The following is a 17,953-nucleotide window of genomic DNA, read 5'->3' as shown; positions in this document are numbered from 1 at the left end:
CACTTTAGAGGTTATGTCATGTTTTACCTCAGTCTAGAAAATCCAGAAAAGGCTGATATCAGTTTGAAGGGTCCGGTGCATGAATTGTCCTTATAAAGGCCATCAGGCTGTGCAGGTGGCCTCCATCTTCTGAAAGCTGAGATCTCCTCCTGCAGTCCTTTATCTGTTGAAAGATTATCTCAGTTATATAGAATATGTTAAAGTGTGTCTACAACAATGTCATGATATAAAGTTAATGAGTACATTTATTGTCTACCAATTTGCCTATAATGCGTCTATTGATAACTTGATTACATTTCATGCCATACCTAGTCCTCTGCTGACTTGGGTCTCCATCAAGTCCTGGGTGGTTGGTGGTGGGACGCTGGCAAGGACCCCACAATGCCAAGGATCATCAGGCCTCATCTGTCTTCTCTTTGTCAGTCCATTGTCAGCACTCAGTCTAGCTTGTAGTACATCACTTCATGTTCTTGATTTCTTATTGTAGAGCTCTCAGTACCTGAAATAATAATGGAGGGAGAGTGTTAGTAAGAGCCTGTTATTCTGTTATTTTTATAAATATCTGATAAGTAAGGGATAATGTATGGTTAGCAGGTTGTTATGGGAAAAAGAATCCTGACAGGGTGAGACAAGACCCAGATGGGAAGCACCAAAACACCCAAAGTGCTGTAAATTACAATGCTGCCGAGCCGACTGATCATGGGACTTGCTGTCTGCATCAATACGATGCAAAGTTACAATTTGGAGGCGATGCGCATCAGCTACGTGTGTAGGCCTCTGCGTAGGTACAGTAACTACGCTGCTGGTTCAACACAGAAGTATAAATCAGGCTTTAGCTGTCACGCCAACAGTCCTGAGAAATGGTCTGAACTGGAAAATAAGCTGTTCTTGAGCAGTGTTTTCATAGTTATGGATGTTTTTTCGGTAATGTTTACTTACACATTACATTTTGATATTCTTTATGAATTTTAAATATTTCAAGTTACGTTCCCAGATGCTACAAGTTTGCGTATTGAAAATAAATGATAAATGAATGAAGAAAGAAAATCAGAGCAGCTATTTGCAATGCTATTTTGCAATAGTAAATCTCCATACAACCTTGGGAAGGGGTAAAACCTTTTGATATGCTATAATAATAAGAATCCAGGAGCCTGCTGCTGAATTTTCTCTGACCTGGCAAACCGGTTTATGACTTGTACCGGTATGATTTATTTGACATTTTTTTACCTATATTTTTACACCTGTGCATAATTGTCTAAGTGGTTTCCAATTCTTTGTTATGTTTGTTGTTTGATCATAACCTCTTAAGTTATATCAGTAGCCCTTTTGTTTGAAAGAAAGTGGTCATTAGCATAAAGTTGTATAGCATTAGTGATCATCATGTTAGCTGTAGAAAGTAGCTGTTTGAAATGGAACTGATGTTATGATGCACTCATTATGACAAAACAACTGTTGAATTCCGAGGGGTATAAATAAGACCACCGGTCAGTTAAACCTTCACTGCAAAACTATTCACTGACCCAGTTAGTTGAAGATCCCCTTGTAGTATATTTGTTTGGAAAACCTCTTAGTGATTGAAATGTCTCAGAGTTCAGCCTCAGCCCGCCGTCTGTCGGCTGATAAAGACTGTGTGGTGAAACCGAACGACATCATCAACAGCAGCACCACTTGTTACCTCGTCCAGGACTTTGTTGGCAAAGGATGCTTCGGCAAAGTTGCCAAGTCTGTGAACTTATTCACAGCAAAGGACGTAGCTCTTAAGATCGTAACATCTGAGGACAGCAGAGCCTCAAAAAGAGAGGTATAGATCCTTCAAGTCTTTAAAAGAATGTTTTTTTGTACTTTGTGATATATTTTAAATAGTGTATTTAAGGTAGAGTCATTTTATTTTTCTGTAACAGCTCAAAATGCTCCAGGCTATCCGTGGTCTTGACCCAGTCAAGACAAATGTGGTTGACTTCTTTGAGACGTTTGAGCACAGAGGTCTGACCTGTCTGGCTTTTGAGAAGCTGGACAGAGACCTGTTCCAGCTTTTGATGGACAGACATGCGAAGCCTCTTTCACTCACTGAGATAAGACCAATTGCACATCAGGTAAAGAATTTGTGGCTAAGGATGAATAAAATAATGAAGTGAAACAGATTTGTACTTCATAAAGAGAACATGTACTTTGCACCTGTAAACCTCTGCACACTCGTCAGTCGTGTCTGTAATCCTCTTCTTGTCCTCCTCTTTCTACCTGCAGCTGCTGACAGCTTTTGATGCTCTCAGAGGAATTGGTGTCATTCATGCTGACCTGAAGTTGGATAACATCATGCTGGTGAACCATCAGAACCAGCCCTTCAGAGTTAAGCTCATTGATTTTGGTCTGTCACTTCACACGAGTGAAGTGAGGCCGGGTCAGGTGGCACAGGCTATCGGTTACAGGTATGGCCCTTCTGCAAACTTCATGTTTGTACAGATGTTTATTCCAGCTGTGGATGATCAGGCAGAGGTTATTTCAAGCTTTCTGACACATGTATGTGATGATGTTCTTCCAAACAGAGCACCCGAAGTCATCCTAGGCCTCCCCTTCACAGAGGCAATAGACATGTGGAGTCTAGGTTGTGTCCTTGTGGTGCTGTACCTCTCCTGTCACCTGTTTGGGTCATGCTGTGAGTACCAGCAGGTAAGAGACTCATTACATTGTCATTTGAACAGATAGTGAAATATTGTCCCAGATAAGTCAAAACCCAACCACAGACGTGATGTATCATGGTTATTTGTGATCTGTCACAGATGAGGAACATCGTTGATGTCATCGGTCAGCCAGCTGACCACCTCCTCGATGCTGGCAGCTTCACCCACAAGTTCTTCAATCTGAACTGGCATAATGACAACCCAAAGTGGTGGCTTAAGGTATTCTGCTTATCCCTACGCTGTCAAATTATTTCAGCTGTAACTGAACAAGATCTTTTTTTTATGACTGAGTTTTAAGGACAAAATATCTGACACGCATGATTTGTTCCTGTAGACTCCAATGGAGTACAAACTGACCACTGGCATTGAGCCCAAAGAATGTGAGAGGGCTCTCAATCATCTGGATGAGATTGTTACAGTAAGTGAGACATTTTAATGAGTGAAGAAAGAGTTATTAATCATTTACTCTGCATAAACTAAACTTCTGATTTGGTTTCAAATGTAGATCTTTCCAGACATGATGGAGTTAATGGAGCTAGAGGATCAGATAGCTTTCCTGAGCCTCTTAAAGTGTCTCCTTCAGACTGACCATGAGCAGAGGATCAGTCCTGACAAGGCCCTGAAGCACCCCTTCATTTCAATGGTGCACCTACAGGAGGAGCTGGACACCAGCATGTAGTAAGTGACTATTGTGCCAGCCAGGTTGCATCGACGCCTGCCTTGATGAACACTGACACTCTGAATACTAATCATTGCCTGACTTCATGTTTTTCTCAGTGTTGAAGATTCATTTGAAAAAATGAACCTCAGCCAGACGGATGACTCCAATGAGGAGCTGACATTTCACATTGTAGTTGAGGAAGAGCTGAAAGCTGGAGAAACTCCGGCCTGTCTTCAAGCAGATGCTGCAGGATCAGCCTCCCCTGGCTCCTGTAAAGACACATCTGATGTTGCAACAGCAAAAGGAGGCGCTAAAGATGCCTCAGCTGAGGACCAATCAGCTGCAGCACAGGCAGACAGTGAGGAGAACAAGGAGGAGCTGAGGTCGCCGGCTGATGGGTCCACAGTTAAAGAGGAGACTGCTGAGGTGAAGAAGAGCTCACTGAGAAGAATCAGGAAGTTCTTCAGCCGGGCCTTTAGGACTGTGTTTAGGATAAAAAAGAGAACCTAGACACAACACCTCGGACAGCCACTGCTTCTTCTCATATTCAAAATCATTGAAATACAGCTCTTACATGTCGAGCTGAGGTCAATAAACAACAAAATGACTTGAATTGTTTGTGTGACATTTGATTAAGCTGTGGTAGTCGTGGGATAAGTGTTACAGGTCTCAGTCTGAGGTCCCATAAGCAGATAAGGTTCCTGTGTTTAACAGGAGAAAGGATGAGACAGACAGGCAGGCGTGATTCTGAACAGTTCAGCTTCCCTCAGTAGAATTTATTTATACATAATCACAGTAAATGCATCTCTTTCTAACTTTCTGTGCTCTTTTATCTATAATACAACATTAATTTATCCATAAAAAATCTATAACATCAAAAATAAACACCGTTCTGAGACATTGAATCATGATGCTTTCTGTTTTCAAAATAAAACAGGTTGTCTGTTCTCAGAATAACTCAGTTTAAAACAGTGTAAAACTGCTTCAATCATTCCTTCAGCCATTAAAGTGACTTTGTATCTCAATGAAGTATTAACTGATATGATATTTAACATTACAATCAAAATGTCCCTAAAATCAACAAAAATAAACTAGCATTCATAAACAGAAGGGCAGATTGACTGAAGGCTGATGACAGTTATCTCTTAAAGTGCTTAAAATATTTACAAATTACAAAATACTGTTTTCTGTTAATCTTTGGAACAAAGTATTATACCAGAAACACAATATTTAATGTGACATGAAATAAACTGGAGCCAAAAATAAAACCAGACTCTTATTTTGTAATCAACAAAAATAAGTTTGATCGGCGGCGCCATCGCTGCTCAGACAAGACACAAAGTAAAAGTGAAGTCTCTGCTCATCCACAAAATCATACACATTAACTACTTTTCAACATCAGTACAGCTTGTTAGTCGTGGATACCAACATTTTCATGCATTTAAACACGCTTACAATGCTAACAAACCTGTGTAAAACAGGAGAACGGATGAGGGAGGCAGGCGTGCTCATGTACAGTGCTGCTTTACATGGTAGAATGAGGAAGTAGTGAGAGTCTGCTATCAGTCCCTGGAGAGAAGCACAGCTCCACACCGCCTGCTGGCAATATGCACAGGCTGTATTAGAGTGAAACTTTGCACTCTTACCCAGGACATCCACCACATCCATGTATGGTCCAGTGTGTAATTTGATGTGAGTATTCAACAGAAATGTTGCTGCTGCATCCAAGCAAAAGACATGATCATGCTCCTAGTGATCAAAGTACGCGTGCTATCTGGAGGAGATCCGATACTCTGATTTCAAAAGTTCCATATTGATTATAGTTAAGAATATTTTTTCCTAAGAGTTGAGTCGGAGTGACTTATCTTCCAATGGGTCAAAACTGCAAATAAAGGCATGCTGGTTTGCAAACTGCAAATTGGGATTGGATGTCAGACTGCATCCGACACGTATGAACTCATGTAAAATACCCTTTTTTTGACACTCTTTGATTAACAGTTTTCTAATTTCTATTTACATATTCTGCATAAAGATTAAATCTTTCTCAGATTGAATTTAATATCAGTGGAGATCTTGGTGTTGTTTTTAGCACATCACATGAAGTGTCATCCAGCAGTGTTTCAGGGCATTTGCTGGAAGCAGGAAAACAGTTCAAGTAGAGAGCAAAATTGGCTGATCGTAATCTCCCATAGAGCAGCCCAGGAACCCAATGACACCCATCTGAAAACGAATTAACTTTAATCAATGTCTTTTTTTTAAACAGAAATCAGCATGCCTGTGCAGCAAATACTCTGCTCTTAAACATTTCTCAACACAAACTCCATTCAGACTTTCTGTTGTTTGGTAAATTGACAAAATCCATCAAACTTTGACCTTCAGCAACAGCTATAAATTTTGGTTACTTTTTTAAAATGTGTTTTGGTACATGTTAAAACCACCAAATGAGGTTCATTGTGTAATAGAAGAAGAAAGATGATTTGGTGCTCAGGCCTTAATGATCAAGTCCAGCTGGTCGAGAATTCAGCTGCCCAGATCATAACCAGAACCCCTTCCATCTAACACATCACCCCTGTCTTACAACAACTTCACTGGCTGCCCATCAAAAACCGCAAAGACTTCAAGATCCTTCTTCTCACATTCAAAGCTCTCCATAACCTTTCACCCCATACCTCTCTGATCGCCTTCAAACATATACACCTACCCGCACTCTCAGATCTTCTTCCTCCATGGGATCTTGAGCATTCAGCCGTACAGCCACCATCTCTGGAACTCTTACCACTAACCATTTGTAACTCTGTCTTCCAAGTTTCAAATCCCTCCTCAAAACCCACCTTTTATAACAGCATACTCCCTGTAAACACCTCACATGTACCTTTTTTTATTGCACTCCCTTCCATTCATTGTGTTCTTTTCATATTGTTTATTGTTTGTTTTATCCAGTGCTTTTTAGTATTTAGTGTGTTTTTATTATTGTTACATTTGTAATATGCCCTTGAGTGTCCTGAGAGGCGCCCATAAATAAAATGTATTATTATTATTGTTATTATTATTATTATTATTATTATTATTATTATTATTATTATTATTATTACTACAGTAAACCAGGCATTGGTTAGTTTATTGCTGACATTTTGACTGAATTACCTTTGAAGCAGCATGCCCCTTTAGATGGAAAGGCTACCAGCAAAAAAGATAGAGAACATAGAGTAGACATACAGTTGAAACCAGAAGTTTACATACCCATAGGAAAATAAATTTAGAGAGGAGATCTCAAAAGTGTTTCATTAATTTCTCCTAGACAACAATGAGATCTGTTTGAAAGCAAAATGAGACCATAGCTTATGTCTCCTGTTTCTCATTCTTGCCTCCAGAAAAAAAGTTGTAAAAAGTCTCAGGTTAGTCTCCCTTTCAGTTCAAAAGGAGATCTCTTCAAAATCTGAAATGATTCTCAGGTATTTCTCAAGTGTTGCGACTCCTTTTGAGCTTAGGTGGAGAAATCAGGGAGCTCTCTCAATTGTCTCAATCTAACCTCATCCATTTGTTTTTGTCAGACTCAGTTTTTGTGTCTCAAGTTGAGCTCAGATGGAGCAAAGAAAGAGCCTGAGCTCATCTTTTCATGAACATTTATAGTGCCCTGCAAAATTAAGATTTCAATGTAATTGTCCACAAACTTACAATTCTCATTCAAACATTTGAGCCACTTGCAAGATCAGCTATTTAGATGTCAAATGATCTCTTCTTTGACTTCACAAAATGGTCATTCCTTTACAAGTCTGTTTGGAACAAAACAACTTCACAAAGATTTAGTGGATTTGAGAGAAATTGCAAAAGATAGAGATTTCATACCAGGTATGACAGACCATTTATTTGAAGTATGGGCCACAAAAGGGCTGACCAGATTTAGCCAGATTATTATAATTAAAGGGGTGGACTCTTTTGGGCACTGGTGGCCTAGTGGTCTAAGCGTCCCACATACAGAGGCTACAGTCCTCGTCACAGGGGTCGCCTGTTTGATTCCCAACCGGTCGACCATTTCCTGCATGTCTTCCCCCTCTCACTACTCCCCACATTTCCTGTCTCTCTTCAGCTGTCCTGTCAAATAAAGGCAAAAAGGCCAAAAATATATTTAAAAAAGAGAAGAAAATGATCCATTAATGAGATCTCTCATTTAAGTCTCAAATAAGACTCATGTCATGGTCTCAACTATTTCTCCTAGTGAATTTTAGGAGAAACTAATGAGAACAATTTGAAACTTGAATGAGGCTGAAGTGAGAATCTCAGTTTTGTCTCCAGAGACTTAGAAGAGAAAGCCTTGAGCAGTAAAATGTTCCTCTAGGTACACTCTATAAAAAGAAATCATCTTTTTTTTTCACTGTCTGACATCAAATCGGACATAACGTTTCTTGTTTTAGGTCAGTTAGGACCAACACAATTATTTCTATTTGCTAAATATCAGAATAATGACAGAGATAATTTATTAGAGGTTTTAGTATTACTCTCTTCAAAGTCAAAAGTTTACATACACTATGATTACTGTGCCTTCAAACAATTTGGGAAAGCCCAGATGATGGTGTCATGGCTTTGGAAGCTTTTGATAGGTTTATGACAACAATTGAGTTAACTAGAGGCACACTTGTGGATGTATTTTATAGGCACAACTCAAACACACTGCTTCCTTGTGAGACATCATGGGAAAATCAAAAGAAATCAGCCAAGATATCAGGAAGAGACTTGTCGACCTCCACAACTACAATACAGTACAATTTCCAGATGCATGAAGGTGCCACATCCATCTGTGCAAACAATTATACGCAAGTATAAACACCATGGGAATGTCCAGGTGTCATACCGCTCAGGAAGGAGACAGCCTTTGTGTCCCAGAGATTAACTTGTATTGATGCGAAATGTGTGAATCAACTTCACAACAAAAGCAGAAGACCTTGAGAAGATGCTGGCTGAAGTTGGTAAGAAAGTGTCATTGTCCAAGTCCTGTACCGACATGGGCTGAAAGGCCACTGAGCAAGGAAGAAGCCATTACTCAGAAAGCAACATACAAAGGCCAGATTACAGTTGTGCAAATGCACACAGGGACAAAGACCTTCATTTTTGGAAACATGTCCTGTGGTCTGATTAAATGAAAACTGAACAGTTTGGTCATAATGACCATCGTTACATTTGGAGGTAAAAGGGAGAAGCTTGCAAGCCTGAGAACACCATGCCAACTGTGAAGTATGGGAGTGGCAGCATCATGTTGTGGGGTTGTTTTGCTGCAGGAGGGACTGGTGCTGTCACAAAATAGATGACATCATGTAGAAAGAACAGTATGTGGAAATATTGAAGCAACATCTCAAGACATCAGCCAGGAAGTTAACGCTTGGGTGCAAATGGGTCTTTCAAATGGACAATGACCCTAAGCATACTGCCACATTAGTAACAAAGTGGCTTAAGGACAACATAGTCAATATTTTGGAGTGGCCATCACAAAGCCCTGATCTCAATCCCCTAGAAAATTTGTGGGCAGATCTGAAAAGGGATGTGCGAGCAAGACGGCCTACAAACCTGATTCAGTTACACCAGTTCTGTCAGGAGGAAGGGGACAGAATTCCAGCAAACTATTGTAAGAGGCTTGTAGAAGGTTAACCAAAAATGTTTGACCCAAGTCATACAGTTTAAAGGCAATGCAACAAAACACTAGGGAAATGTATATAAACTTTTAGCTTTGAAGAAAATAATACTAAAATCTCTAATAAATGATCTCTCTGTCATTATTCTGACATTTAGCAAATAGAAATAATTTTGTTGATCCTAACTGACCTAAAACAAGAAGTGTTTAGTCTGATTTGATGTCAGACAGTGAGAAAAAAAAGATTATGTGTCTTTTTATACAGTGTATGTAAACTTCTGGTTTCAACTGTAAATTGGTCAATTATGTGATGTCTTAAATACAGACATTGTCAATGATGACTCCCTAGAGAGTAGTAAAATATCTTTCCAGGCTGTGTCTTTTAACATTGTGTGGATACATTCAGGTGTTGGTGTATCCTGTTTAATTTGCATATACATATGGTTGTAAGCAATGAGCTGGAGAAAGTTTGAAAACAGTCTCATCACAGTCCTTCTCACTGGTCTCTGATGTTGTCTTGCAGACTGGGAGCACTCTGGATTTTTTACTTATCCACTATAATTGTTTGTCAAAATATTTGATGGTGCAGAAAAATCCTGAAGCCATGCATAGATTTACTTTCATGCTCCCTGATTCAAAATGCACCTCAGCTCTGCTCCGATTGGAAACTCTTTTTTTTTTTTTCTTTGTGAGTTTTCTTTTTTTTTCTGTATTGGTTATTTCACAGAGGAAAGTAGTCTACAAACTGGAGGGGCAGGGGAAAAGTTTAAACATGTGCTCAGCTATTCATACCAAGGACATCTTGCTAGTACAATGGTACAGGCCTGAGGTGAGTTCAGACTGGGTGGAAAGTGAATTTCAGCACACACAGGAAAATAAATATGGGTGGAAGAAGGTTCACTGAGTGACATTTTGCTCAGAATAGCTTGAATTTTATATTTGACCAGGATTTCTGCCAGAGGAATGTGCTCATTTATTTCATGGTCACAGCATGGATTCACATTTATTCAGAGTGAAATGTTGTAATTTCCAAGAAGAAGTCTCTGTTACACGGCTGCAACACAAAACCTGATAACATTCTCAAAGCCGGCAGAATGAAACCGCTGAGGGTGCCCTGAAAACAGCAGTGCAGTGCAGAGAACCAGAGCAGGCAATGGGACTCTAACATCACAGTTAATAAGATATCAGGTGAAAGTGTTGAACATTATTGATTAAAAATCTTCAGCTGTCATTCTGTTGTTTCACTCTCACTCCTTGACTTTAATAATTGATGTCTGTCATTGAGAGGTGCCACTCACACACAAACCTTCAGATAATTATCACCCACCTCTGCAGACCCCTCAGCACTCAGAGTTTCAACATCTCTCCCTCAACTGTATGGTATTTCTTACAGCTACACCACCCTGAGAACACCTGATCTCTGAAGTCAAGCAGGGAGATAAACACTGTGGTGGGCGTGGCTATAGCTCAGTGGTTGGTTGAGTTGTCTCCCAGTCATAAGGTTGGTGGTTTGATTCATGGATCCTGCAGTTTACATGTCAGAGTGTCATCGAGCGAGACACTGAACCCCAAATTACTTCTGAATGCACGGCCATCAGTGTGTGATTGTTTGATCAGTCCTGGTGGGCAGCCTGGCATTTTGCTAGCAGCCTCTACCACTACTGTGAGTGTGTGTGTGAGTGTGAAGTGAAGTGAAAAGCACTTCGAAAGTTGGAACAAAAGAAAAGAGCAATACACCACAAAACCTGATATATAAAACACACTTTTAATACCTTTTCAGTCATGTGAAGAGTGATGACCTGGTGCAACTAATCGGCCAGTATAAAAAGCAAAGAGAGGTGTTTTACTGTGTTGCAGTATATTACCATGAAGATGGTGCTCAAAAGAAGATTACAACTGTTGCACTCTTAATATCAAGACACTCCTGAACCAGAGACAACGTCAGGAGAGTCTTACCTGGGCTAACAAAGAACTGGACTGCTGCTCAGTGGTCCAAAGTCCTCTTTGAGATGAAAATTAGCAGTTAATTTGTAAATCAAGGTCCAAGAGTCTGGAGTCTATGATGGTTTGTGGTGCCATGTCCTCTGCTGTTGTTGGTCCTATGTGTTTTATCAAGTCCAGAGTCAACGCAGCGTCTACCTGGAGATTTTAGAGCACTTTACACGTCATCTGCTGACAAGCTTTACAGACAAACGCCAAAACTACCACCAAAAGGTTCACTGACCATGATATGACTGTGCTTGATTGGACAGCTTACTCATCTGACTTGAACCCCACAGAGAGTTTGTGAGATATTTGTCAAGAGGAAGATGAGAAACACCCGTACCAAAGATACAGACGAGCTGAAGGCCAGTATCAATGCAATTTGGGCTTAAATGACACCTCAGCAGCTGATCCGCCCTACACTGATGGAGTAAGCAAACAAGTACTGAGTGTATAAATGAAAATACTTTACAGAAGTTGGACATTTTTGTATTTTTAAATCCTTTATTAGATTGTTTCCAGGAAATATTTGAATAATGTGAAATACCAGATTTCTGATTTCTATGAGCTTTGAGCCATAAAGATCAAATTTACAACATAGAGGCTTGAAACTTTACATATACATATAAAATTTTACCTCTTTGAATTTAATAATGAACAAAAAAATATGTCTTCTTGTGAGAATCTCATTTTTGAAGATGCATTTGTACTCATCCACACATTCAGAGAAACACACATTATCTCTCTCTGAAACTCTGTTTTTCTTTAACTCCTCCTTTACTTGCTCTCGTTTGTTTTTGTTTTTATTGATTTACTTTTTTTGTTGTGTTTAATTGTTTTTACTTGTTAAATTTTTTCCACTCACGCCTACATGAGGTCTGATTTGTCCCCTGTCACTGTCCTCCTCTTGCTGTTTTGTGCATTTTTTGTGAGTTGGTGTGGTGTGCTTCCAATGTCATTTTCACACTTTTGCAAAATAAAGATTGTAAATAAAGTTGCTAATTAAGCATTTAAATTCAGTCCGAGGTTCTAACTGTCTGACAGGATGAGTCATGACAAATAATGAAGTGTAATTGTTTTATTTTATGCTCTGTCTCTGAAAATGATGGCAGCTACAGTATTTCAACAGGTCTCCAGCAGGAGTTGTCCAGAATACAATTACACGCAAATTAATGAACAAATAAACAACATGATAAATCAATTAAGAGGACCGGTCTCCTGGGACTGTCATGTTGTCTGTGACAGAGAGGCTCCTCCAAATGAAGAGGACAGCTGGTAACGAAGCCAATTTGTTTCCAGCTGACGTCTTAAATAAATATATGAGCTGAGAATCAATTTAACAGATAGCTTCCTCAACATCAAATTACCCTTTTTACATCTTCTCCTCTCCAAAATTTCAAGCCACTTAGTACACAGAGCACATTACGACACTGAAGCTGAACTAAACTTTTCATATACATTTCTTCAAATGTTGGTATCATCTTCAGAAACAGCATTCAGCTATCAGGCCCCTCTCCTTTGGAATCATTGACCAGTCAGGGTCCGGGAGGCTTTTAAGAGCAGGCTTCCAACTGACAGACTGGAATCCTGTCTTTCCGTCTATCTCCTCTCTCTGGCTCACTCTTACTTTAGTAGTTAAAGGTGACATATTACGCTTTTTTCATCAATATATATTGGTCTAAGAAGTCCCCAAAACATGTCTTTAAAGTTTATGCTCAAAAAAACACTTTGAAATCAGATTTTGGCATGCCTGAAAAACCCTCTTCTTCAGCCCTGCTCAGAACGGTCTGTTATCTCTCTGACCACGCCCCCTCAGGAAGTAGATTTGGCCTCAGCTGTCCAGCACGTTGATCTAATGTTTACATGTTGCATGCATAGACACGGCTGCTCACAGACCCGCATTACTTCAACCCCCTGAATTTGATCCAGAATCTGATCCTGACGGAGAGGCGCCTGCAGCAGGACCTTTCTAAAGGATTGGTCACAGATTTAGTGTTTCTTGTTGTTTTATTTGTCAGTATGTCGACGTGTGTCTTGGTACACAGCTACAGCTACAAAAATGTAGCTATGTGGCTATGCTAATTAGCACTAGCACTTCTCCATGAAAAATAAAAATCATCCACTAGATCTTCAAATCTGCAGACGTGGGGAGTAAAACCGACCTTTGTGTTTATTAAGACAGCCTACAACTAGCATGCCTCCCTCCTAAGCTCCTTGTTAGCACACACGTGTGAAGGGAATGGACAAGCCCCGAGCTCTGACTCCGTTACAGACCGGATATTGTTGTGACGTACACTACTACTAATACTTCATTGAGATACAAAGTCAGTTTAATGGCTGAAAGAATGATTGAAGCAGTTTCACACTGTTTTAAACTGAGTTATTCTGAGAACAGAAAACATCATGATTCAATGTCTCAGAACGGTGTTTATTTTTGATGTTATAGATTTTTTATGGATGAAATAATGTTGTATTAAAGATAGAGCACAGAAAGTTAGAAAAAGATGCATTTACTGTGATTTTGTATAAATAAATTCTACCAAGGGAAGCTGAACTGTTCAGAATCATGCCTGCCTGTCTCATCCTTTCTCCTGTTAAACACAGGAACCTTATCTGCTTATGGGACCTCAGACTGAGACCTGTAACACTTATCCCACGACTACCACAGCTTAATCAAATGTCACACAAACAATTCAAGTCATTTTGTTGTTTATTGACCTCAGCTCGACATGTAAGAGCTGTATTTCAATGATTTTGAATATGAGAAGAAGCAGTGGCTGTCCGAGGTGTTGTGTCTAGGTTCTCTTTTTTATCCTAAACACAGTCCTAAAGGCCCGGCTGAAGAACTTTCTGAATCTTCTCAGTGAGCTCTTCTTCACCTCAGCAGTCTCCTCTTTAACTGTGGACCCATCAGTGGGCGACCTCAGCTCCTCCTTGTTCTCCTCACTGTCTGCCTGTGCTGCAGCTGATTGGTCCTCAGCTGAGGCATCTTTAGCGCCTCCTTTACTTGTTGCAACATCAGACGTGTCATTACAGGAGCCAGGGGAGGCTGATCCTGCAGCATCTGCTTGAAGACAGGCCGGAGTTTCTCCAGTTTTCAGCTCTTCTTCAACTACAATTTGAAATGTCAGCTCCTCATTGGAGTCATCCGTCTGGCTGAGGTTCATTTTTTCAAATGAATCTTCAACACTGAGAAAAACATGAAGTCAGGCAATGATTAGTATTCAGAGTGTCAGTGTTCATCAAGGCAGGCGTCGATGCAACCTGGCTGGCACAATAGTCACTTACTACATGCTGGTGTCCAGCTCCTCCTGTAGGTGCACCATTGAAATGAAGGGGTGCTTCAGGGCCTTGTCAGGACTGATCCTCTGCTCATGGTCAGTCTGAAGGAGACACTTTAAGAGGCTCAGGAAAGCGATCTGATCCTCTAGCTCCATTAACTCCATCATGTCTGGAAAGATCTACATTTGAAACCAAATCAGAAGTTTAGTTTATGCAGAGTAAATGATTAATAACTCTTTCTTCACTCATTAAAATGTCTCACTTACTGTAACAATCTCATCCAGGTGATTGAGAGCCCTCTCACATTCTTTGGGCTCAATGCCAGTGGTCAGTTTGTACTCCATTGGAGTCTACAGGAACAAAATATACATGTCAGATATTTTGTCCTTAAAACTCAGTCTTAAAAAAAAGATCTTGTTCAGTTACAGCTGAAATAATTTGACGTAGGGACAAGCAGAATACCTTAAGCCGCCACTTTGGGTTGTCATTATGCCAGTTCAGATTGAAGAACTTGTGGGTGAAGCTGCCAGCATCAAGGAGGTGGTCAGCTGGCTGACCGATGACATCAATGATGTTCCTCATCTGTGACAGATCACAAATAACCATGATACATCACGTCTGTGGTTGGGTTTTGACTTATCTGGGACAATATTTCACTATCTGTTCAAGTGACAATGTAATGAGTCTCTTACCTGCTGGTACTCACAGCATGACCCAAACAGGTGACAGGAGAGGTACAGCACCACAAGGACACAACCCAGACTCCACATGTCTATTGCTTCTGTGAAGGGGAGGCCCAGGATGACTTCGGGTGCTCTGTTTGGAAGAACATCATCACATACATGTGTCAGAAAGCTTGAAATAACCTCTGCCTGATCATCCACAGCTGGAATAAACATCTGTACAAACATGAAGTTTGCAGAAGGACCATACCTGTACCCGATAGCCTGTGCCACCAGACCCGGCCTCACTTCACTGGTGTGAAGTGACAGACCAAAATCAATGAGCTTAACTCTGAAGGGCTGGTTCTGATGGTTCACCAGCATGATGTTATCCAACTTCAGGTCAGCATGAATGACACCAATTCCTCTGAGAGCATCAAAAGCTGTCAGCAGCTGCAGGTAGAAAGAGGAGGACAAGAAGAGGATTACAGACACGACTGACGAGTGTGCAGAGGTTTACAGGTGCAAAGTACATGTTCTCTTTATGAAGTACAAATCTGTTTCACTTCATTATTTTATTCATCCTTAGCCACAAATTCTTTACCTGATGTGCAATTGGTCTTATCTCAGTGAGTGACAGAGGCTTCGCATGTCTGTCCATCAAAAGCTGGAACATGTCTCTGTCCAGCTTCTCAAAAGCCAGACAGGTCAGACCTCTGTGCTCAAACGTCTCAAAGAACTCAACCACATTTGTCTTGACTGGGTCAAGACCACGGATAGCCTGGAGCATTTTGAGCTGTTACAGAAAAATAAAATGACTCTACGTTAAATACACTATTTAAAATATATCACAAAGTACAAAAAAACATTCTTTTAAAGACTTGAAGGATCTATACCTCTCTTTTTGAGGCTCTGCTGTCCTCAGATGTTACGATCTTAAGAGCTACGTCCTTTGCTGTGAATAAGTTCACGGACTTGGCAACTTTGCCGAAGCATCCTTTGCCAACAAAGTCCTGGACGAGGTAACAAGTGGTGCTGCTGTTGACGATGTCGTTCGGTTTCACCACACAGTCTTTATCAGCCGACAGACGGCGGGTTGAGGCTGAACTCTGAGACATTTCAATCACTAAGAGGTTTTCCAAACAAATATACTACAAGGGGATCTTCAACTAACTGGGTCAGTGAATAGTTTTGCAGTGAAGGTTTAACTGACCGGTGGTCTTATTTATACCCCTCAGAATTCAACAGTTGTTATGTCATAATGAGTGCATCATAACATCAGTTCCATTCCAAACAGCTACTTTCTACAGCTAACATGATGATCACTAATGCTATACCACTTTATGCTAAAGACCACTTTCTTTCAAACAAAAGGGCTACTGATATAACTTAAGAGGTTATGATCAAACAACAAACATAACAAAGAATTGGAAACCACTTAGACAATTATGCACAGGTGTAAAAATATAGGTCAAAAAATGTCAAATAAATCATACCGGTACAAGTCATAAACCGGTTTGCCAGGTCAGAGAAAATTCAGCAGCAGGCTCCTGGATTCTTATTATTATAGCATATCAAAAGGTTTTACCCCTTCCCAAGGTTGTATGGAGATTTACTATTGCAAAATAGCATTGCAAATAGCTGCTCTCATTTTCTTTCTTCATTCATTTATCATTAATTTTCAACACGCAAACTTGTAGCATCTGGGAACGTAACTTGAAATATTTAAAATTCATAAAGAATATCAAAATGTAATGTGTAAGTAAGCATTACCAAAAAAACATCCATGACTATGAAAACACTGCTCAAAAACAGCTTATTTTCCAGTTCAGACCATTTCTCAGGACTGAGAAATCCTCCAATCCTCCGGTTGGTCATCACTAAGTATTCCTCACTCAAACTGTAAAACCAAAGGTGATCGAGCCTTTTCTGTTTGTGCCCCTAAACTGTGGAATGACCTGCCGGAGGGGATCAGGGGAGCTAACACACTACCACTTTTACAAACTCACTATTTAAGAGTTGCTTTTTATTGATTTTATGCTTTATTGCTTTGATGCTTGTTTTAATACTTTTGTTGGATAATATGTTCTTAATTGCTGCCAACTGCATTTTTAATTGTTCGTAATGTGCTTAGTAATTTGTTTTTAAAAGCACTGTATAAAATAAAGGTATCATTATTATTATTATTATTATTATTATTATTATTATTATTATTATTATTAGTAGTAGTAGTAGTAGTAGTAGTAGAAGTAGTAGTAGTAGTAGTAGTAGTAGTAGTAGTGTTTTTTTTACATGCACACAGAGAATCCTTATTATTTCCAGCTAAGCTTTGTTTCTATGAAATCATCAAGTGGCCAAATTACACACTGGACCATACATGGATGTGGTGGAAGTCCTGGGTAAGAGTGCAAAGTTTCACTCTAATACAGCCTGTGCATCTTGCCAGCAGGCAGTGTGGAGCTGTGCTTTTCTCCAGGGACTGATAGCAGACCCTCACTACTTCCTCATTCTACAGAGTAAAGCTGCACTGTACATGAGCACGCCTGCCTCTCTCATCCGTTCTCCTGTTTTACACAGGTTTGTTAGCATTGTAAGCGTGTTTAAATGCATGAAAATGTTGGTATCCACTACAAACAAGCTGTACTGATGTTGAAAAGTAGTTAATGTGTATGATTTTGTGGATGAGCAGAGACTTCACTTTTACTTTGTGTCTTGTCTGAGCAGCGATGGCGCCGCCGATCAAACTTATTTTTGTTGATTACAAAATAAGAGTCTGGTTTTATTTTTGGCTCCAGTTTATTTCATGTCACATTAAATATTGTGTTTCTGGTATCATACTTTGTTCCAAAGATTAACAGAAAACAGTATTTTGTAATTTGTGAATATTTTAAGCACTTTAAGAGATAACAGTCATCAGCCTTCAGTCAATATGCACTTCTGTTTATAAATATTAGCATGCTAGTTTATTTTTGTTGAGATTAGGGAAATTTTGATTGTAGTGTCAAATATGTCCCATTAAAGTCAGTAACCGTAGACCTTTCTGGAGTCCCTCATCTCCCTTGTC

General features: G+C 39.8%; 2 protein-coding genes across 2 annotated transcripts; one reads left to right on the top strand and one right to left on the bottom strand.

Annotated features, from left to right (window-relative positions):
- The first annotated feature begins 1,479 nt into the window (after window positions 1-1,479).
- LOC117814638 (homeodomain-interacting protein kinase 1-like) lies at window positions 1,480-3,952 on the top strand. Its single transcript, XM_034686093.1, has 8 exons — window positions 1,480-1,801; window positions 1,902-2,093; window positions 2,245-2,426; window positions 2,544-2,667; window positions 2,778-2,897; window positions 3,013-3,096; window positions 3,184-3,356; window positions 3,456-3,952. The coding sequence occupies exons 1-8, from the start codon at window positions 1,580-1,582 to the stop codon at window positions 3,847-3,849; spliced, it is 1,491 nt and encodes a 496-aa protein (XP_034541984.1). The 5' UTR covers window positions 1,480-1,579; the 3' UTR covers window positions 3,850-3,952.
- Window positions 3,953-13,637: 9,685 nt separating this feature from the next.
- On the bottom strand, window positions 13,638-16,071 carry LOC117814711 (homeodomain-interacting protein kinase 1-like). Its single transcript, XM_034686188.1, has 8 exons — window positions 15,786-16,071; window positions 15,494-15,685; window positions 15,161-15,342; window positions 14,920-15,043; window positions 14,690-14,809; window positions 14,494-14,577; window positions 14,234-14,406; window positions 13,638-14,134 (listed from the first exon to the last, which is right to left on the bottom strand). The coding sequence occupies exons 1-8, from the start codon at window positions 16,005-16,007 to the stop codon at window positions 13,741-13,743; spliced, it is 1,491 nt and encodes a 496-aa protein (XP_034542079.1). The 5' UTR covers window positions 16,008-16,071; the 3' UTR covers window positions 13,638-13,740.
- Between the last annotated feature and the right edge of the window lie 1,882 nt (window positions 16,072-17,953).

Source organism: Notolabrus celidotus, chromosome 6, assembly GCF_009762535.1.
Source record: "Notolabrus celidotus isolate fNotCel1 chromosome 6, fNotCel1.pri, whole genome shotgun sequence".
NCBI classification, from domain to species: domain Eukaryota; kingdom Metazoa; phylum Chordata; class Actinopteri; order Labriformes; family Labridae; genus Notolabrus; species Notolabrus celidotus.
The sequence above is the reverse complement of the archived record's forward strand: the minus strand, read 5'-3'. Positions and strand labels throughout refer to the sequence as shown.